Genomic DNA, 21597 nt, shown 5'->3' with positions numbered 1-21597 from the left:
ACAAGGTCCTTGTCTGCTCCGCGGTGCTGACAGGGTCTTGTCCTCCACCTTCTTAATGGATCCAGGAGCTGTATTGAGCCTTGGTGGCAGATTATGTGCAAGCGTCTTGATGAATCATCAGGTGTCAACCTGCTGTCATTTCATTTTTCTTTTCCCATCAGCTTGTTTTCCTGTGAATTTGGGAGCCATATGCAGTACTGTGCAGAAGAACACTGTAAAATCTGGAAATGTTGAAATAAGGTTGTTTTATTTGATCTTAATTCACTGTCACATGTGATTTTGTCCATGGACATTTTTCTTTCAGTACTGAGCTGTTCCTCACTGCTGAGCAGTGATTTAACAGTTTGTTTCCCTACTCTTAGCTTTGCCTCTATATTATTTAATGCACATTGTTCAAGTATTGTTCCAAATATAGAATTCTTTATTATGAGCTTTTGCTGAATGCTCCACTTGAAGTCTTAAGAGTTCTGCTGTAGATCAGATTCCAAGGAATCTCTCGGGTCAGACTTCCATTAAATTAGGTTGCAAAGATCACAGTTACAGACCCTCAGTAGAAAGTCAGGCTTAAACAAATTGACAGCATCACAGTGGGTGTGTAAATGGTGCAGGGGCGATACCGAGTTCTTGAATGAAATGGTCAACTGCCTTGACTGCACGAGACTCCCTTTCTGCAGGCAGATTCCTGCAACGCTGCTTAACACTCCTCTCAGCTTCTTCAGTAAGGGGGCACATCCAAAAAAAAAATATCAGTCTTTACACAACTAACTACAATTTATCCCTTAAATACCACTTCTGAACTAAATGAAACATATAAATCTATGTGGAAATAGTAAATGATCATATGTGTAATGCCTGTATTGTAACAGATATCTCTGATCTGACCAGGTTGCCGAGGTTTCTTAATTTGAAAACTGTTCGTTTTTTGGGTGTTTAACTCTGCAAAGAAAGCTTGTAATATTGTGCAGATAGCAAGATAAAACTTGGCTTTTGTGCTTAGGGCTATGCAGAAATAGGTGCAAGATCAGGGTCAACAAATATTTTTCTTTTGAGAAAAACATGTAAATGTAGATGTGGCCTAGTCCTTACTTGTACGGTGTTTCTGATTGTGTAAAGTGACTTTAAAGGAGGCCTAAAATCTAGCCCATTGTGTATTCTTTATAACATCAGTAATTCATGTTTTTTTTTTCTACTTCAAGAATTCCAAAATTTTAACAAAAAACTTGTGTCTAACATTTGTTTTAGGCTGTTGTCATCTTTTTTTTTTTTTTAATAGCATTTCCTAAGAATCTCTGACTGCTATTGGTGATTTAGACTGAAGGAAGAATGTAGTTTTGTAACTTGCATGTCTGAACGCGTGAATTTTTGAGAATGCAAGTTCTGACTGCTTTCATGGAACAACTGACAGGAATAATTTGCAGTGCTCATTGTACTCTCATTTCTGTATCAGGCAGGCAGAAAAGCTATTGCCTGCTAAATCTTTGCCTCATTTTGTTGATGAAATTTTAAGATACCATGTAATAGGGCAGAGAACTGCTAAAAGGGAAAGATGAATGTTTATGTGGAACATACCATGGTAGTTGTAGGCCAGCCATGAGCAATGTAGAGCCTGAGGGCTGCAGTGCTTTGAGTAGGTGAAGTGCTCAGCATTGCTAATTACAATGAAAAAATTATGGTACCTGGTCTCACACACAGAAGTCCGTAGCCACACTTGGGTTGTGCTTTTCTTTGCCTTTTTCTCCCCAGTTGTAGCTTGACCAGGCTACCCTATATTTACTTCAGAAGAAATATATGTGGAAAACCTAAATACTTTTGAGGAGCTCCATCTAAAGACCCACAAGAAACAGTTTTCTTAAGAACAAGGGTTAAATAATGTGGAGTCTAGGAGTGAATAAAGGCAAGGAGTGACCAGGAAGAAACCTAATTAGGAAGTAGCTGCTTATACAAGGGATAGTGTCCATTACAAGTATTGCTTAAATAAGAACTTTGTGAAGAGATGTTTGATATGGTTAAAGGGCATAGTACCAATTAATAAACTGAATAGCATATTAAACACAGAATTGTTGCAGTACTGTAGACAGTATATAATAAGGTTTGTATGAAGCATGGATGTGCATATTCCCTTATCTGATAGTATCTAATTTCCTTCATATATGGATCAAGTATTAACCTGTATTGCACAGGGAAGAAACTGAAGCTTAAGCAAGGTGAACAGCCATATTCTTCTGTTAGTAAAGAGTCAATTCTAGAAGAGAGTTGCATTATTTTTAAAAGTAATTGCTCTAAATCATAAGGAGGAAGTAGTTGTGGACTACAGCTGTAGGTGACTTGCTGAGAGCTCTGCCAGCTTTGCAGATCTGGGACCAAGTACAGTTTACTGACAAACTGAGAGAATAGTGCCTGGTCCAGAGCATAAAGCACAGAGCCAAGGTGTAGAGAGGGTCAGTTTTAGAAGAAATCTTGATTGATAAGTTTTCACAGCCCATGAAATAAAACACCTTTTGAGCTAACTAACCACATTTTCTAGGCAGTTTTTCCCTGGTGCAATTGATGTAAGAAAACAGTAAAGCATAAATATAAAATGGTGCTTTTTGTACCGTGTTTGTCTTTAGGCTTTACCAGCCACAATTCCCTCCATTTAAATGGTTTGTATAACCTCAGTTTAATTTTCACTGCTTTCCCCAAACCCTCTTGAAGTCTTTATTCGTTGTGGTAATGACAGTTCGATGACAGTAACAGAAGAGTAAGTAAACTACATAATAAAACAGGCTTATATTTTCTTTTTTGTCTTTTAAAACTAATTCTTCAACAAATGAGGTAGGTTAGCAAGGAAGCAATGGGCCTGGGCCTTCAGTAGTAGTAAGGGGAAGAGAAAATAAGAGATTTTAAGAACTAGTAAGCCAAACATGTACACTGGAGATCTTATGAAACTTTTTTTTTTTTAAAAAAAAAAAAAAAAACAGAATTTGTGAACAAGCTTATACAAACGTGTACATTAAAGATAAATCAGAGACAGGACTTGACCATCTTTTGGTGGAAAGATGCTAAGGAGTGACACCCAGCAATACCTGCATACAGTACTGACTTCATACCATTTTTATTTATTTTCACATTGAAAATACAAAAAACCCCATATATATGTATTAATGAAGCACTGAAAGTAAAGCTGAGGAAAAGAACAACGCGTGTTCATTAATCTTCAAAGTACAGGTAGCTTTATTGTCTCTAGTCACATGAAGTGCAGTCCTACTTTCAGCTTATACACAGTGCTACCTCAGCCTGAGTTACTCTGACTTCTGAGCTGTGCACTTTGCAAGGAAGTTTCTGAAAGCTGTGATCTGTGGTAAATTTAACAAGTACAAGGTCACTTGAAGCATTCTCACTTTGAAGGTGAGGATTTCCTCCAGGAACTCTACCTTCAAAGGGCAGTCGAGGAACCGGGCTGCAGCGTGAACGTGTTGATAGGACTTTGGAAACCCTCCTCGTCATAGATGCAAAGTACGGATACAACAACCTGCTGTGGCTTCTTCTCTTGAATGCGAGTGCTTTTCTGATAAGGTGTCAGGGGGTTGAACTTGATGAGCTGCATCTCTTACTGCTTTGGAGATGTTCTTAAATAATATTCTCTGTCATTTTGGATGATCTTCTTTAATAACTGATCCACAAATTCTGGGATGTTGCAGGAAGTGATTAAGAAAAGCTTGAGGGTGGCAGTTCAGTTTATGAAACTCTTACAATATGTTTCAGTTTCGTTGAGTCTTTTGTGTTATTTTGGCTGTCAATTAGAACAAGGGATGTGCGCTGATGATTCTCTACTATTTCAGCAACACTGTCAAAGCGCTGGATAGAGAAAACAAATTAATTAGTAGGGTTAGTTTCCTTTAATGCTGTAACATGGACAGTAATTACTTTATTACCTTTTACCTTTGGTTCTGCCACTGCTGAAGATGGTGGACTTCAGACTTCCATTATCAAGTGAGATGCTCTACCTTTTTAGTAAGAGCACTAGTCCTGTAGTTAGCCCTGGTTTTAATCACAGTTAAGTTTGGACAGTGGAAGAGATTATTGCCACTAGCTCTCTCACCTCATGCTCCTTTCCTTTTAGTGTTGCTGCATGCACAAACTGAACCATACAATTTACAACCTGGCATATTAAACTGCCACCGCTTTCAGCTTGCCCTAATACACCACACTGCAAACTGTGGCAGTTCGGGATCGGCTGGATTTGTGGTTCAGCCACCTGATAGAGGGCTGGTGGTGTCTGGGAGTAAAATGGTGCAGAGAGCTAGCAGTGATAATTGTTTCAGCTATGCACTTTTAATCCGATTGTCACTGTGAATTAATACCCTGAATATGCAAGCTCTGCTGCTCTTCAGCCAGATATATATATATATATATATATATATATATATATACACACACACATATATGCATATACAGATGTTTATATATGTGTGTGTATATACACATGTACACACACACGTATGTATGTATGTATGTATGTATCTTTCACTACCCCCATCTCCCCCTCCAACCCCAAGGTCATTTCTGACGCTTTGTTGAGGGCCATATGAGCTCCAGGCTATTATTTGTTCTGTAGCCTCAAAACGTTGCCTGGGAGGCTGATAATTAGGCTCAGGGAAGCCTCTAACTTCACTGAAAATCCTACTCTATGCAGTGATAAAACCCAATTTTTATTGGTATTTCAGTTCCAAATCTCTGGGCAGCTGTCAGAATAATTATCTGTGTGATGTAATAGCCAAGCAGTGATTTTTACACTCTGGAACTGAAGTTTAACATTTTCTTTATTGTAGAAATAGGATTAAAAGTACTCATTGATGGAGGTTTGAGACAAGGAGCAGTGGTGACTTTATTTTGGGAAATTATTGGTGTGTAGCTGTTCTGCCTTTACAGCTTTCCAAGAAAATTTATCAGAACCTAGGTAAAACATCAGCAGCAGACTGGAAATGGCTGGAGAATTTATATCTAATGTAGCTCTGATCCTCATAGCTGCTCAAAATGGTTATATGAGTATATTTTTAAACTAGATCTATGGTTTTAATTAGTTACAATGTGCAGTAGGTAATATTGAACTGGTTCAAGTAGTCTGGTAAATCAGTTATCATATAGGGCATATTTTTATCTTGATGCATAAATAATCCATCTGGTCATAGTGCAATTTTGCTTATACAGCAATATAACTCAAAAGACTAAATGTGGAGAGGAGAAAGCAAACAAGAAACACAAAACCCCAAACCCCTATCACCCTCTCACCTCTTCACCACTTTTCTCTCTGCCCAGTGCATATTGTCGTGTGGATTCAATAAATCGTACAGGGATGTTGTATACCCTTCGGTTGTAAAACACAACCAGCGTGTATGGTTGTCTTGAATCCTGTCCGGAACTCTTTCTTATTAAGAAAGATCCATCCTAAAAAAAAAAAAAAAAAAAAGTCTGTTCAGTATTTTTTTTTCCAGCAGTTTCAACCATTGGACACTGGTGGTTGCTGGAAAGGATAGAAGGTAAGAGTTTCACCACAGTAATTTCTGGCTTGACGGCATCTGCATGGAGTAGTATTCTGACTTTTTCAACATACAACTCACAATCTTAGAATATATCTAGTTGTCAAGGAAAAAAAAGTTTGTAAGTCTGAAATACCTTATTTGATCGATACAACGCATCCTCTGCTGTTTTTCGGTCACACGTAGCAGCATACCATGCTTTACTATGAACACCAGCATCCTGGAGAGAGAGGTGGTGGGGGAGAGAGTGAGTTACTTATTTGACATCATTTGATAGTACTATCAAACAATGCTTGTAAAATAAAATAACAACTTGGGCTATAGCAGAATTACTACTAAATTACGATGACTGAAGCACTCAAAGGCAGAACACTTCAGAAAACAGAATTCAAAGAAGTGTTTGCCATGAGTTTGTGGTTTTTTGTTGATAAAGGCAATACAGAGAAAAATTGGAATGTGTCAAACAGAGGTGACGGATGTGTGATACCTCATGTTTCTCTCGGGTGCCATGGACGAAGATTACATCTGTGACAGAATGCAGAGGAGCTGGCATTTTATAACATACCTCTAGGGTACCTCCTTTCTGTGTTCCCCTGTCAACACCTCAACCAAGATTGCCCTGCTCTGTTCACTGCATACTTGGCAAGGTCTGCAGTGGTTGGACCTTTCCAGTACCTCTTCTTCCAGGAAGGAGCACTGGGCAAAGGACTTCATCATAGGGACATAGGGTTGGGTAAAGATACAAACTAGGAAGATTGGCAACTCAAAGACAGGCAGATCCTGGCTTGGAAGATAAGAGGTCTGGGAGCATGGTAAGTGTAAAGATAAAGAGATGGGAGAAGATGATGGCAGTTGAGAGTGAGTGTGATAAGGGATTATGATAATATGATACAGTAGAAAACAGAGTATTAAGAGGATGATTTTTCAGGTGTGTGTTTGGGTACAAAAGTGGAGTTTAAGCGTAGGGTGTAGATGGTGAGATTAGAAAGGTAGAGGAGAAGAGATCCTTGGTAAGACTATAAAGAAAGGTCAGAAACAAAGGACTAGACTCCTATAACGCCAGGATGAGACAGTTTGCTCTGGTAATTGTGGCAAACCATGCTACCTTATCCCCCCTCCCCCTGTGTTGGCCTGCCAGGTGGGTTTACGAGCTTAACGACGGGCTCAGCTCATCACCCGCTCAGACAACCACCACGGAAGCACATGGCTGGGAGCGGGGAGGCAGCGAGGAGAGCACAGAGCCTCCTCTTTGCGGGCATAAAATTATTGGACTGGCTCAAGCTGCATCATGTAACTTTACCCCCAAGTCCTTCAGCGTGTCTTTCTGGTAAGGCAATTAATTGGAAGAGGACAGGATGAAAGGAATTGCAAGTATGCAAGGTACTCTGCCTCTATGGGAATGCGTGTGGTAAACCCGCCTTTGTCCAGCTAGCAGGAAGGAATCAACTGCCCCAGACCGCCCTTCTGCCCGGCACCATCTCTGAGGTAAACGCGAGGCGCAGATCGCTGCTGCCAGCGCTGGAGGGGAGCCAAGCAGGTAAGGAGCCTGTAGCAGCACGAATCGAGCCTGAGAGCACTTGGTTGGTGCAGCAAATGGCAGTACTGCAGCACCATTATAACTGGTGGGAAACAGCACAACTTCAGCAGTTAATTTTCATTTTTAACAAAATAGATATTTTAAGGCTCTGGTTTTGCGTATGAGTGTTGCACAAAAGCTGTAAATATAATTGTTACAGGCCGTTTATTTTAGTGTCTACTGGATTGCTTATTTGAAAGCGGTTTTTATAATAATATCTAGTGCGACATACTGTTAAAATTGTTCCAGAACTGCAAGGCCTTTGTGTTCCTCGCTGGTGCATTATCTTGGCCACGGCAGCCTTTTGGACAGGCTCTGCAGAACAGAGCCTTTGTTTTGCACTCAACAGGTCTATTTTTACCTTCTTTGTGACCACCAGGCTAATAAGGATGGCTTCCTGTGTCTTGTGGTCTCCCTTCGCCCAAAAGAGGAAGAAGGAATACAGTATAGAAATGAAAATAGCTTTGCGTTTGCTTAGATGAATAATCTTAATGCTTATGGAACAAAGCAGAGAAAACACTCATAAAACTACCTTAGTATTAACTGTAATGGGAAGAGGTCTATTTAATGGAGCTGAAAAGAGTAGACCAGTGTAGGGGGAGGCATCACAGACTCCACAGAGAAGGAAAATGAGCTGCCTTCTCAGCTTTGCTGACACCCCAAATGGCACTGAACAGGGTGGTGTTTGCAATTGCATTCTGCCATGTTGGGCTATGCAGCAGAGCTGCCTCCTTTTCCTTCTATAAGCTACTGGAATTTCTTAGCACATCTCATCAGCACAGGCTAATGTTAAAACTGTAGATGGTTTCACTGTATCTGCTTTGTACATCTTTTTTTTTTTTTTTTTTTTTCCTCCGGACCCTAGCAGGCAAAAAAAAAAAAAAAAAAAAAAAAGCACAGCTATACATTAAAAAAGGCAGCAATTAAAAGCTCTTTATAGTCATCTCTCTCAAGGGATAGACTAAATTTGCTAAACTACAGGTTCCTTGTATCAGATGATGTCTGAGTACTGTGAGCTAGGGATTTGGGAAGACCTGAAAACTAAGTTGAGAAACTCTTCAGATTTTGTTTAAAATGACCGGTAGAGCACTCAGGCTTGGTATAATGCTATTTAAGCTTTTTTTTTTTTTTTTCCCCCTCCCCTCCTCTCTCTTCTGCAGTTTGTTGAAGCTCTCCTATTCTGTATGTTCTAAAACATTTTGGATGAAAGCATACATGTAGATTATTTGTGCCATTTGTCCAAAGCCTTTATATAGAGGGAAAATGGAATGTGTGTGGCCTCAGCAAAGGAATATGCCTTAGGAAGGGAAATACTATTTTAAGTAAAATAAGTGATTAGAAGTGCCTTTAGCTAATGTTGTACCTGGTCTGCAGTACTTGGAACTGATGAACAACAGTGGCGAGGGGAAGCACCCAGAGAACGGTTTGCAGCTTCTGGCACTTCTAGAAAAGAGAGAGAATAACATGTATAAGTTTTCAAAGTACATTATGTTTTGTTGTGATGGTTTTGAAAGATCTGGGAACATTTGACCTGTGGTATCATTCAAGAGAGAAATCTACTTGCATGGACCCTATGTGAGGGCTTTGTCTTCCCACAAGAAGATCCTTGCATATAAAAGGAGAGAAATAGTTTGGAAATAACTTGATTAACAGCTAAAGCTGTACTTAGTATGCAAGGCAAGAAAACATCCTAAGCAAATCAGAATATAGCAATGAATAAAGAAAGATCAGGAAGAGAGCATGAAAAGTACTCTAATGTGACAGGTAGCCACATGGGTGAGGGAGTCATCAAAACCAATCACTTATCACTTATTTCATCCAAATCAATTGCTTGCACATGTATGCTAGAAGCCTAGACAGCAAAACAGATAAGCAGCACTGGTAGGAAAGACTATGAAGTATGAAAATAACAGTGGAAACATGCAATATTATCTTGTGAAAACAGAGTGTAGTAGAAAATACCTTTCATGGCTGAAAGCAGGTACAGGTAGAGAAATCTCTAGTATTAAAGAGAAGATTTCCTCAGAAAGGCCAGTGTTGAAATTATCAAGATAGGAGGCTGTATTTCCTGCTTGTTTTACTTACTAGGAAAAAAAATGATACTAGTATTGTTAGTGCTCACCTAGTCCTGGATAGGATGATTTGCAGACTGCTTTACCAAATAGTCACTAATATAATTCTGATTTATATTTTGGTTTCTGAAAGTAGCAAGAGTATTACAGCCATTAGGTAATGATTCAGAGGGACTCAGACTTCTGTGTGGAGTAGATTTAGCAGTTTAGGAGTAGATAATTATTCCAGCAGTTATCTGGAAGTAGTATATTTCAAGGATGTATGTAGGATGAGAGTTGTAAGGAGCAGTTCCAGCTCTTGGTGAATGAATAATCACTTGGAGGAGACTGTTAAGAACTTTGTTTTCCTGACAGATTTTGACTGACCGGCTGCAAAAGCTGTAGCTGACAATTCCATTGTATGAACTAAGAACTGCCAGAAGTCAGGGTGAATTTCACTTTACAGAGAAAATGAGTAAGAGGCTCCTTAGCCATGCAAAAATGAAAAGAGAAAATGGGACTGTCTGAAGTAAGAGTTGCAATGAGTTTAAAGATAATCTAGGTACTAAATTAATAGGAGTTCTGGTGCCAGAATGGAAATTTCCACAGCCAAGTAGGAAGCAAAGCTTTGGATGTTTAGTGCACTTGAGCTGGCAGGCCCAGCTAAACTTTATTCCAAAAATTTGAAAAATTGGCACAAGAAATTACAGGGCTGGTAGCAATTATTGTAAACAAATTTCAAGTCAGGCTGAAGAATACCAAACATAATAGTTATATTTAACAAAATGGAAAAAGTGACCTGAGCAGCAACAGGCCTTTTTGTCTGACTCAACAGAACACAAGGCTCTAGAAGAGAATTCAAAGGAAAGAATATTTTAAAATGTGGAGGGAAAAGAATCAGGATAAAGACTGACATTTACTTAAACAGACCAAATGGGACTAACATTATAGCTCTTTTGTAAAAATAACTAAATTTCTGTGAAAAGGGAATAGTTTGTTCTACTCACTGTGGACTTTGGTAGAATATTTGATAATGTGCCATATGGGGAATTAGTGATTTTAAGGAAGAAAATAAATGTTAGTGCAAGACTTGTGTGATGATAAGGAAGAGAGAGCAGGTTTTGCTGAAAAGACATTGCCAATTGGGACCAATTGCATCTGTGATGAAGTTGCTAGGGACCAAGGCATAAAATGGTGCGTTAATGACATTTTTCAGAGCATTGGTTAGTACCAGATGACCTCAAAGAGCAAAGTAATACAAATAGCACAAAATTTAATATTCCGGTAACTACATTTAAGAGATTAGCAAGAATTTTTGCTCCAAGTTGAAGCACAGAAGTTGCATGTGACAGGAACAGACAAGCTTAAGATCATCAGCCCATCACAGAGCATGAACCATTATTATGATTCCTCAGTGCAAAAAGAACTGTAACTGCAACACATCAAGCAACCGTTTCCAGGAAATATGGGGAAGTAGTAAGAGCAGGGTGCAAAGTATAAGCTAGACCACATTCAAACTATGTGTAGTTCTCATCACCCAGGTACATTATAAAAGATAAATTCAGACACACACACACAGGAAAGAGCTGACAGGAAGGTCAAATATCTTTCTGTTAAGCAGAGACTAAAGAAATATTAGCTCTAATTTACACTTCTCTGTGGAAGTGAGTTCATATACAAATTACTTAATTTGTTTTGAACTGCGAACTGAAACTTTTAAGTGCCTCTTGGAAAGTATTATTTACAGAAGAGCTTTAGCATTTGCCTTTATAAATACACCATGACTGAGTGCAATTTAAAAAAGAAATACTTCTAATGAATAGACATGGCATCTGAAAATAATCTTAATTCAAAGATCAATTTGAATTTACAGATTAATGGCCTCTTAATTCAAAATCCAAATTATACTTACTTGGCAGAGTTGAGGGCTTTGGGGGCAAAGACCTGAAATAAATATGGAAAGGTTATAGAAAAGTCTGAGGAAATCTATCCAGTTTTGAAAACACAAAAATTGTGTATTTGGAAGCATGCAAGAATGGAACATGTCCAGCTCACCCACTGGCCCACTGAGAGATAAAGAATAGATACAGCTATTTAAAAGATAAATAAATAAAAAACAGTTCCTGCTGGCAATTAGGAATTTAAACATCTGCCTTAAATCTTCTCCATTACCTATGTAGAGGCTGTATCCACTCATGCTTCTTGGTGATGGTTACAGTATTTGGACACATTTCTAGTTTTTTTTTTTTTTTTCCCCTCTCCTCCCCTCTACTGTGAGGCTTCAGGAAATGTGACTTAAAACCCAAAACACCCCAGCATGGGCAGCAGGCTACAGAACCCAGTGCGCTCTCTGAACCTCCCCCAGCTGTGTCCAGACCACGCAGTAGGGGCTGGTACACGGAGCTACTCAAAAGAAGAGGAAAAGGGATTTACTTTGGGGTGCCGCTTGGGAAGGGCGGAGGAGGAAGCTCTTGGCTGGAAGCTCGCCGTCGCTCTGCTGCTGTAGGTTTCTCTGTAATTTGGGGGAAACAAATTGTAGAGTCAAGATTTTTTGAGAGAAATATTGTCCCGAGTACGAGACGCCCGCTACTTGAGGGATTTTTATTTCCTGTGGCAGGGTGCCACCCCGCTGCTTTCCTTATTGCCTGGTGGCAGCCTCTGAGGCCGCAGGCAAGCGGCCGTGTCCCGAACACCGTCAGGAATTCGGGAGACGGTGCCTGCCGGGAGGGAGGCCCGGGAGGCCGCGGGGCAGCAGCGGCTCCCACCCCGCGTTAGGCCCCGCGCACGCCCGGGGCTGCCGCCTTGGCGGGAGCCGCTCCGCGCTCGGCAGCTCCCGCCGCGTCCGGGACGTGTCCAGGACGAGGCGCTGGCGCTTTCCCTCCCGTCCTCCTTCCCGCTCTGCGGCGCGGTGCCGGCGGTTATGGCGGATGTTACCCTGCCAGGAACCTCGCTGGGCTGTGAGGATCAATCACTAAAAACTCTCATCAATCTCTGAAAACTCTGTTTTTAGAGAACAATGATGCTCAGCACAACCAGGGGCTGCCCGGAGCCACTTCTGTGCTGCTAAAACCAAAAGCTCTCCAAAACCCAACAATCAACTGAATGTGATGTGGTTCATGTTTTTAATAGTGAAAATGAAATTCTCATGAATGGCAACTTCTCCCACAGTAGCAGAGATAATTTACCTTCATTTACAGTTAAAGCCTCTCTGGATGGTAAAACTGGTTTCTGCAATAAAACCAAAGGAAATAAAATATTAAATGGCATATAATTTGAACAGAATATATTTTGTAATAGTTTTGGTTAAACAGTCTATATTTAGAATTGAGAGCATCTCAGAGGCATTAGGAGACAGGGACACAGCCACTCTGGGACTATCCTCTAGCTGCATGATCACATAGCTCTGGAGTTTGCAAAATAGATTTGGAAGGAATCCCAGTGTGTTCACAAGATGGACAAAAGTAAAATCTTGTGATGAGTGCTTAGTAAAATGAATGGAATCTCCCCAGGAGAAGTTTATGTTTTCACAAATGATTCATTCTGGTCTCAAGATGAAAAGTCCATCCTAAATACTTTGGAATCAATATTGGAATATTCTCATCTTGGTCAAGCTCTGCCCACTAGGTGTCTCAGCAATTCACTGAAAATGAAATTCAGTTTAGCTGACAAAGGAAACAGTCCCAGCCTTTCAGTTTCATTTCTTTTCATTTTGAAAGAGTTAAAATAAACTGCCAGTTTGAGAACTTTTTATTTCCCCAAATGAATTTGAAAATATTCAACTTTTTTTTCCCCTCCTCACAAGAGCTTTTGGAGATATTTTTCCAATGATGAAATATTTACCGAAAATTTTCCAACTAATCCTGGAAAAAGCTTACATCTCCCTTGAGCTATCATGCTTACAACACATCCATGGTCTCTATAGGCAGACCTCGTAGATTTTGGCTGATACCTCTGAATGGCCCGTGCTCCCTTACTGTGCATTTATTGTTATATCCTGGGGTATCATATCCAAACACCTATTTAATCTATGCACTCTTCTACCTGAGCTTTCTTAGTGCTGCTTCATTCATATAATTACACCCAAATGTCTGTGATTGGTTCATATTCTTTATTTCACTTTTCTCCCTATTCTTTTCATGCTTTTATGTTGTACCCACGTTTATGATCAAGTTGCGTCTTGCAAGAAAATTAAATTTACATTTAGAATTACCACATAATTATACAATTATGAATCAACTTACTGCTGGACTTATTGCATTAGAAGTTTTCTTTCTGCAAATTGAAAGAAAAAGAGTGCGGTTACTTAACAGATGCATATAATTCATTTAGTACCATTGAGCATCAGGCTCATTGATACACAAGATGCTTTTGGCAAAGGTGATGTAGAGCTCTTTATTGGACACTGGCAGCAGTAATAATAATAAAAAAACCCTCTATCCAAAGCATAAGGCAACTTTGGTGGGATGGAAAAGTTTCAAGAAAGAGAAGCAGCCCCAGCTGTCTGCAGTTATGAGTGTGCGTGTGCCATTGCTGCCGCATGGGACTACATTAAGCCAGCCAGTGAGCATCTGCCACCAGTAGCAGGCCATGCAGGGCCACAGCACTGTCATACCAACAGTATTCCTGCAGGAATAACCATGGATGGCATGGCAGCAGTGATCCCGGCTCGCTTTTGTTATGTTCATGAAACATATCGATTCTGGTTGCCACAGGCAAGGATAGGATCGTGCTTCTAGTACTGTGAGCATTTAACCCCATTCCTCTCCAAGTAGTACTTGGACTTTCTTTACTTACATGACCCTAGGTAATGGAGAAGGAGCTGCTCCAGCGGGAAATCTGGACTCCTGAGTGCTATTGAAGCCATGACCTAGAAATTCATATGATACATTTAGTATATAGTATTAGCAGCATCTAAACAATGTGTTTTCTAAGGGCCCACGCTGCAATGGCACAGCCATTAAAGTAATAAAAGTCCAAAAACATATCCTTTGGTTAAAGTCCCTCTTGACATGTTCTCATGCTGGTTAAACTAGAAAACAGTTCAATGGCCTTCCTCTTTGCTGGCGGATAAGGACAGAAATGACACCGACACACTCCACTGCATGCGGTGTTAAGGTCACCCATCACACTTATTATAACAAATGCCTCTCATATCACCACGTCTTCAAAACAGGATACTTACTTTCCTCATTATCATTTGCTTCACGGTCCTGAAATTGGGAAAAAAAAGTTAGATCTTGCAAGGAGCAATTAAAAAAAATAAATAGTTATATAATAGAAGGTGCCTAAATAATCTGTTCTTGGCAAACTCTATTCTTTAAAAAATATTGGTAGAGAATGCAAATAACATTCATCAACCTTTTAACCAGTTTTCACCAGGGAATTAAAAATATTTTAGCAAATTTCTGGGTGTTATAAGCAGCTTGGGATTTCATGCAGCCTAGAGAAACGTGGCCCAAAATTTTGCAGTAGAATCTTTTGGTGCATGTTTAACTACTGATCTGGAATGTAAAAATTTTGAAAGAGACCCAGAATTTGGCACTGGGATGGGACAGAGTTCGATGCATGTAGTTTTTGGCAGTGTTGCTGATGCAGTTACTACCACCTTGATGCCTGGTAGTTGCTCCTGACGTGCACTCACTCTGGTGCTCGTAGACGTTAGGGAAGCTGTGGTACAGAACAGTTTAAGGAACTAATCTGGCAGAAAAGAGAGACACCTTTGCTGTGTTTGCTTTTACCCATTTGCTGCTCAATTAGGTACATTTCCAACTAGTTTGCTTCATAAAACCTTTGTTCTTGCATATTGAGGAGGACAGAGTTGGGACAAGGATAAAGGTAAAAAAGGATGGCCAACACACCATAGGAAATCCAAAACCTGTAATTACTGCTTTGTGGAGTGCATTTTCAAGTCATATTGATTACTCGGACTTCTCAGTCCGAGATGTCATAGGAAGACTCAGTTTAAAAATATATGTAGAAAATAAGAATGAATCCTTCATTATCCAAATATGAACAAGTCTGAAAAAAGGTGCTTCAGGCTGGACAAAATCATGCATTGCTACTGGCTCTTGGAGTGGCACTGGCTTTTTTAGTACAAAGGTTTATTAGACTTATTCCTTAAACCACGTATTTTTTTCCACTGAACCACTGAATTTTTTTCATTTTCATACGGATGATAAATATGCTTCTTTTTCCCGAAAGATTAGAGTGCACCATTTCACTGTTAGAGCAACCTGAAAAGCAAAGTAGTCCTCTGTTCCTGTTACCTAATCCAGACAACAAAAAATACCCAGATATAACACAGATATTGGAAAAGCTTGGCAGGTTTTTCTGTAGCAGCACATAAGTTACTCACTGCTTTTGGATGAAGACGATTTCTGGGAAGAGGCACAATATTTCTGGAAAATAAAGAGAATAGGTTAAACTGAGTGTTGTTTTTTTTTTTTCCCCCATTATTGCTCGACTCAGATATGTATTTCAAGACCTAGAGAAGATGAGGGCTGCAGTATCCAGACGTAGGGCGCAGCCGGACACACTTGTGACCACTCTTTGCCCGCAGCGTGGAGCTCTTGTAGAGGAGCCTCTTGGCTCTCCAAACACCCCACGCGATGCAGCGTTACAGGGGCCACCTGCTCTTCCTGGCGCGTGGCCTGTTTTGGACAGGGATGTCCTGGACATTACCAACCAGCTACACTCCTGCAGTGAAACAGGCTGCTTTCTCCAGGTTTATTTCTCTCTTTTCCTCCAGGGAGTTGGAATATAAATTGTTAATTTACCAGGCATGCCTGGCTTCTTTATCAGCCCTCCTCTGCAAAGGCCAGGGCATGTTAGCAGGGGTGCAGAGACCAACAACAAGACCTGAGACTGGCTTGCAGAGAGGTTTTACTCCTGCCCCCCATCCCTAAAACTATATTCAAGGTTATAGTACTAGTCTGGCAAACTGGTTCAAGTATGGAAGTTGACAAGGAAGCCCAAACTTTCATTTTAAACTTGTCCCACCATCCCCAGCTTGTTCTGGGGACGTGTCCTGACGATGTTCATTCTCTGAAGTGCGCACAGAGAGAGGAGTTTATCCCCATTCATGTTAGTTATGGGCATGAGCTGCTTTTGATTCACCTGCAAGTGTCCAGCTTCGGAGACCCGCTGAGCATGTGGGAGTGCTCTGTATTCTGAGTGGTCGTAGAAGGAAGGGGCTTAGTGAACCTAGCAAGAAAACATTAATTCAGAAAGGAAAATTTTATTAAAAAATAATGAATAATAATAATAAAAAATCCTCCCCATCCCATCAGAATCCTAAAAATACCCTTAAGAGAGATTTCTTTATAATATATATATATATATACACACACACACCCATATATGACTCTGGTGTTATTAAAATTAACAGAGAAATGAATTACATTATTTTGAATTACATTATTACAGATGAGAAAATGTTTTTCTGGCAAATTTCAAGTAATGCAAATAAGCATGTCAAGTAATGTACAGATATTCATAGCAATGGATTACCTGTTTACTGGTGATGGTTTTTCCTTTAAGAGAAAGCACATCAAATTATTTGGTTATCCTTACATTTCATAAAGTACATCTGGATGACAAAATTTTTGTCATCATAGCAATAATTGATATTTCCTAGAGTTAAATTCCTGCCTATGCCATCTTGGTGCCGATTACTAGGCAGAGCTGTGGATGTCTATACCTCAACACAAAAACGGGAAGCCTTAAGGGCATTGCTAGACCGTGTGTCTTGTCACTAGTGCAAGGAGGAGAAAATGACTGTGTCAGAAGTGTCATCATTCCTTTTGCTGCCTCTTGTGCTTAGGCTGCTGCTTCCCAGACTGACCACTGTTACACAGGACTAGGAAAGGCCAAGCCTTCCCCATATATTCTGTTCTGCCACTAAATTCTAAGTGCAGATGGAGATTTTTCCCCATTTTTACCCTTGGAAGGGTTGGTAATCTTCTTTTTTCCCCTTCTTTCCAATCACATTTATATTTTCCCTCATAGACAGAGAGGAACATGAGCCATAAAATGAACAGGGGCCTTACCTCTTCTTCAGGAACCTCATAGACTTCTGTAGGATAGGGAGGAAAAAACATCCCTTGGTTAACAAAATGCAGCACGGGCTTCCTTAGCAGGAAAACTAGTTTGAGTTTATATCAATTGCACTGAAAAATGGTTTAGAGAAGGCCCCAAAGCTCGATTCTGCCCACTCTGAAATTTCACAGACCCTAAGCCCTAAGGGAGCTGCACCCATATTCTTTCAATAGGAACCACCGCTATTAAGTGAATCCAATCCAAACTGACTCATTTGTGTTGCTAGTGCCAATCTCTGAGCTCCATCTCACAGATATGTTTTAATTAATGGATGTTACAAGCAACAATCACTAGCATCTTCATCTACGTCTATTTCCTTCAATGAAAACTGAACTACACTTCAATAAATTTCATGTCAGACTTCATTGTTTTTCCTGTGCTGAGAAGTGCTTAGGCACCCACTAGAGGGAGGCGTTTTATTTTTTCAGTGACAATTCTGTTAAGAGATGGTTGTTGGTCAAAACCTGATTTACAGAAAATAGAAAGGATATTAAAAACGTCTTAGGATTATGTGACAAAATTAAGTTAATGCAGAAAAAAAACTTTTAGTATATGACTTGAAAGCTGAACATACTGGTGAATAAGCACAGCCTGTTGAAGAATTGAGTTAACTGTTTGCAAAGGTTCCTTTCCAAGAAGTTAGTACTATGATGAGGAAACACGGCAGCTAAGAGAGATTAAGCAATTAGGTCTGCTCTTTCCAAAGCTTTTGTTTCTTTTCCCAAATAACCGCTTCTTACAGAACTTACAAACGGGAACGCTGTTATGCTGGGTGTGCAAAACAGCAGTTTTATACAAAATTTCATAAAGATTGAATCTGGATGTGATTTTAAAATATTGAGTCTTGGTTACTACATGGTAAGGAGATTAACAACATACTGGGTCTTGTAATTATTTTAGTTGTATTGATCCAATCGAGTACTTTTTCTAGAGCAGAAAATGAAAAATAATTTAGTTTGGGGAAAATGGCTTGTTCCAGATTTATTCATTATTAAAACAGATTTACTGTTAAAGCTAGGCAAAAAACCTGCTACAAAACAAAAATACCTGAGGGGAGCATACTTTTATTTTGCAGAAGTATGCCATATGGTCTATATTTTGAATACATGAAGTGTAATTCAATCCTGTTCATTGTTTTATGCCATTTAAATGGTGATACAAAATATCCACCTACCTTGCGTGTCCGCAGGAAGAGAAGGCTTTGCAGAAGTGGGGAAGGTTGACTTTGTTGTTGGCTTCACAAATCTATTCACAGGAGCTAAAAAGAGATATGCATACATACAGATATGTGTGTGTACCCATCCAGCCATGTGTATGCACACATACGTGCATTTTTAAAGTAACATTTATGCAATAAGAATAAACATTAAAAGGTCCTAGTGATAGCCTGCTCTCTCCTTGGGTGACCTTGAAAAGTCAACCAAGGCAGAAAGAAAGCTCTCATTTTAGAAGGGAAATTATTCACAGTGTTCTTGCCTTGCTGACTAGATCCAATGCTGTCAGCAATGTCAGAGAGCAGAACTACATCCTCCTCTCTATTTATTTTTCACTATAGGACTGTGTTTTCATTCTCCAGATAAATATAGTTCAGATAGTGATGTTTAGAAAAAAAAATTAATCAAAGTCTCTATTTTACTGAAAGCCTAAAGGCTCAGAAAACAGAATTATATTTCTGCAGCACTCCTGAATGAGGAGAGAGGTCTCATGCCATGCAGAATATCCTTGATGTGCCTGGGCTGAACTTTGAAATAGCTGAATGAGAGAGGTAGGAATTAAATATGGCTCTGACAAAGAGCTGTTATGGCAAAAGGCAACAACTCCTCTTGCAGGTTGTGCTCCCTTCAGCAGCTGCACTTCCTCTCTTTGAACCCTAAAAATAGGCATCAATTCCACCTGTTTTTAGCACTGTTGTTCCCAACATTAAGGTAATAAACAGCTGTCACCGTAAATGATTAAAACTCACGCCTTGTCGGAAGTGAGGTGCTGCTTTCCGTAGGTTCGATATAGTTATCATCATCGTTGTCCACTGGCACGATGTAGTTGTCCTATGAGGAACGCAGGGCAGAAGTCAACTGGTTAAACCTGCCTCACTTCAATGAATGTGTGAATGAAGTGTGGGCAGCAGCTCACAATACTTGCCATTTCACAGTGACTGCTATTTCAGACATTTATCACACTATATGGATGGGATTCTCTGAAAGCCCTTCACTAAACTCCAACTACAGCCCTTCACTAAACTCCAACGTCCCTTTGTTTGTGCTGTAAGATTCAAGGTTGCTCTCTGTTGCCTGCAGCTTGCTCTGGATATGAGCAGGAACTATTCTGTGCTCTAAAAGACTGCCACAGACACTTAAGTAAGCACAAATCAACTAGGATTTAGCCTGGTACTTGCAGCTCATTGCTTGTGAGCCAAGAAATGATTTGAGTTGTGGACAGAGAAGCAGGTATTGCGATCAGCATGTGGAACTGCTGTGTGCTCTACCCCATGATTGCAGTAGGGCCATCGTTCATTTAAACAATGGAAACAGGTCAGTCTGCCTATGAACATTACCTCATCATCGTGGCACTCCTTAGGCTTTGGTGGTAGTTTTGGTTTGGACGCGGTAGATTGAGCTGGCAACGATGGCTTGGACGGTTTCTTTGGTCTGGACCCGGCGGGACTGGGCATGGTCGGGAGAGGTTTGTTGAGGGGAGGAGGCTGCTGGTGACTAGTGCGATTGTCTTTTAGTGAAGAAAAAAACAACAAAACAATTTTGGTAAAAAATACTTATTAGCCTCTGGACACTCTTCTACCTATGCAAACAAATTACTCTAGCAGCAACTTAAACCAAACAGCAGACCTAAGTGCCTGCAGGTCCTGATTTTGAGACGTATCTGCAAACTAGTCCTATGTCATCACTCGGGGTGACAACCCAGTCCCGTTTATCAGGCCACAGAGGCTGCCTGGACACTTGACTTACACAAATAAGTAAGTGGGAAGTGAAAGAGAATACATCTGTCATGTGGAAACGGTTATAGCATAAAGGGTGAAATTGAAGTAGATATTATGGCACGTGTTATTTTAAAAAACTCCTCATCTATTCAAAAGACATGTAGGTAATGTGTTTATAAACTTCTGTGAGTGCTTGAATGGCATTATAGCACTTCAGCAGCTATCCTATAGTCAACAGTACCTTACAATTACATTAAGGCTCTAGGCATTGCTAGCAGCAATGCTACCTTGTTTTGTGCTATAGTAGCAAACCATACCCCAGAAGGTTGAGGACCTGATTGTCAGAATAAAAGCAAACTCTTGAGGAAGGGACAGGTTAATCCACTTCAGGACATCTCTCTTGTGGCACTCATAAATAAGCAATTATGAGGCTGGAGTCACCAACTACTCCGTATATACCTGCATATTCACCCCTAGAGATAGGGAATGCCGAGGGAATCTTCTTTTTCTCCTGCTCACTTGGAGGTGGTTCGTAGCTGTCATCAGTGGTCTCTTCGCTGGGGACCATGTACATCTCGGAGTCAGAGTGGTCATCTGGATTTTCATAATCGCTGTCCTAGAAAGACAGAATTTCCTACTTCTCTCTTCATAACACACTTATGGCTTCATAGCAGGGTATGACATTCAAATATCCTTGCAGTAGGACAATTAACAAAACTACAAAAATACACTGAAAGACAAATAACGCTCCTCCTCAGTGTTCCCTCTCCAAATAGGTAGGAACTCGGCCTCTCCCCGCTTCACTTCTGCTCCAGGTCCTTTCCTGGCCCCTTCTCCTTGGCACCCCCAAGAAGTCTTTGCCATACTAACAGCTATGTCTTCAAATTACAGACCAACAGCTTGTTTTTCTTAACAGGACACGTCCTTCCTCACTCTAACCAAACCTCCTTATATGTCCCGCCACTTCTTCCTTTCCTATTAAAGCACTAACTCTTTAAGAAGTTCCTGTTGAATGCAAAAAAGTGAAGTTCTTAAAGTTTTTATTTATTTCTTTATTTATTTACAAGCAGCCACTGATGTCACAAACAGGGCATGATTTCAGGGGTATAAGTTCAGGCACAAGTAGGCAATTCAAAAATAAACATTCATTATTATTGTTTGTAGTGAACTTGTTGCTATGGTAACTTCCTACTACCCCCCAAAAATATACTTACAAAATCATCTGACCATTGTTCCTCTTCATTGTCTGCATGTTCTAAACCAAACAGTAGAGTTATTTTAGGAAATGAAATAGCATAAATGTTCATTTTAAGCACAGATTCAAGAAATTCTATCATATTTAGTTAAATAAAGATAGTGAAATTTTCTTTCACAGGAGACAAACACATCTGGTTTTGACAGAATAGTAAACTCCCCTGCTTA

The 21597-nt window shown here is 40.1% G+C and overlaps 1 protein-coding gene across 1 annotated transcript in view; it reads right to left on the bottom strand.

Moving 5' to 3' along the window:
• Nucleotides 1-3615: 3615 nt before the first annotated feature.
• Nucleotides 3616-21597, bottom strand: part of BLNK (B cell linker) — an 80709-nt gene continuing 62727 nt past the window's right edge. Inside the window, exons 7-25 of the mRNA XM_088528723.1 lie at nt 21390-21430; nt 20635-20791; nt 19795-19964; nt 19207-19288; nt 18418-18501; nt 17195-17220; nt 16656-16678; nt 16263-16349; nt 15502-15544; nt 14329-14356; nt 13941-14013; nt 13388-13418; nt 12332-12374; nt 11580-11658; nt 11059-11090; nt 8459-8538; nt 5656-5739; nt 5272-5427; nt 3616-3837 (exon numbers count right to left, since the gene is read on the bottom strand). Coding sequence (XP_088384849.1) covers nt 3718-3837; nt 5272-5427; nt 5656-5739; nt 8459-8538; nt 11059-11090; nt 11580-11658; nt 12332-12374; nt 13388-13418; nt 13941-14013; nt 14329-14356; nt 15502-15544; nt 16263-16349; nt 16656-16678; nt 17195-17220; nt 18418-18501; nt 19207-19288; nt 19795-19964; nt 20635-20791; nt 21390-21430 — 1439 coding nt within the window. The 3' untranslated portion in view covers nt 3616-3717. The remainder of the gene's footprint in view (nt 3838-5271; nt 5428-5655; nt 5740-8458; nt 8539-11058; nt 11091-11579; nt 11659-12331; nt 12375-13387; nt 13419-13940; nt 14014-14328; nt 14357-15501; nt 15545-16262; nt 16350-16655; nt 16679-17194; nt 17221-18417; nt 18502-19206; nt 19289-19794; nt 19965-20634; nt 20792-21389; nt 21431-21597) is intronic.

This window comes from Tinamus guttatus, unplaced genomic scaffold (assembly GCF_059628265.1).
Source record: "Tinamus guttatus ecotype Peru unplaced genomic scaffold, ASM5962826v1 Tinamus_guttatus_pri_ptg000314l, whole genome shotgun sequence".
NCBI classification, from domain to species: Eukaryota; Metazoa; Chordata; class Aves; order Tinamiformes; family Tinamidae; genus Tinamus; species Tinamus guttatus.
The sequence above is the reverse complement of the archived record's forward strand: the minus strand, read 5'-3'. Positions and strand labels throughout refer to the sequence as shown.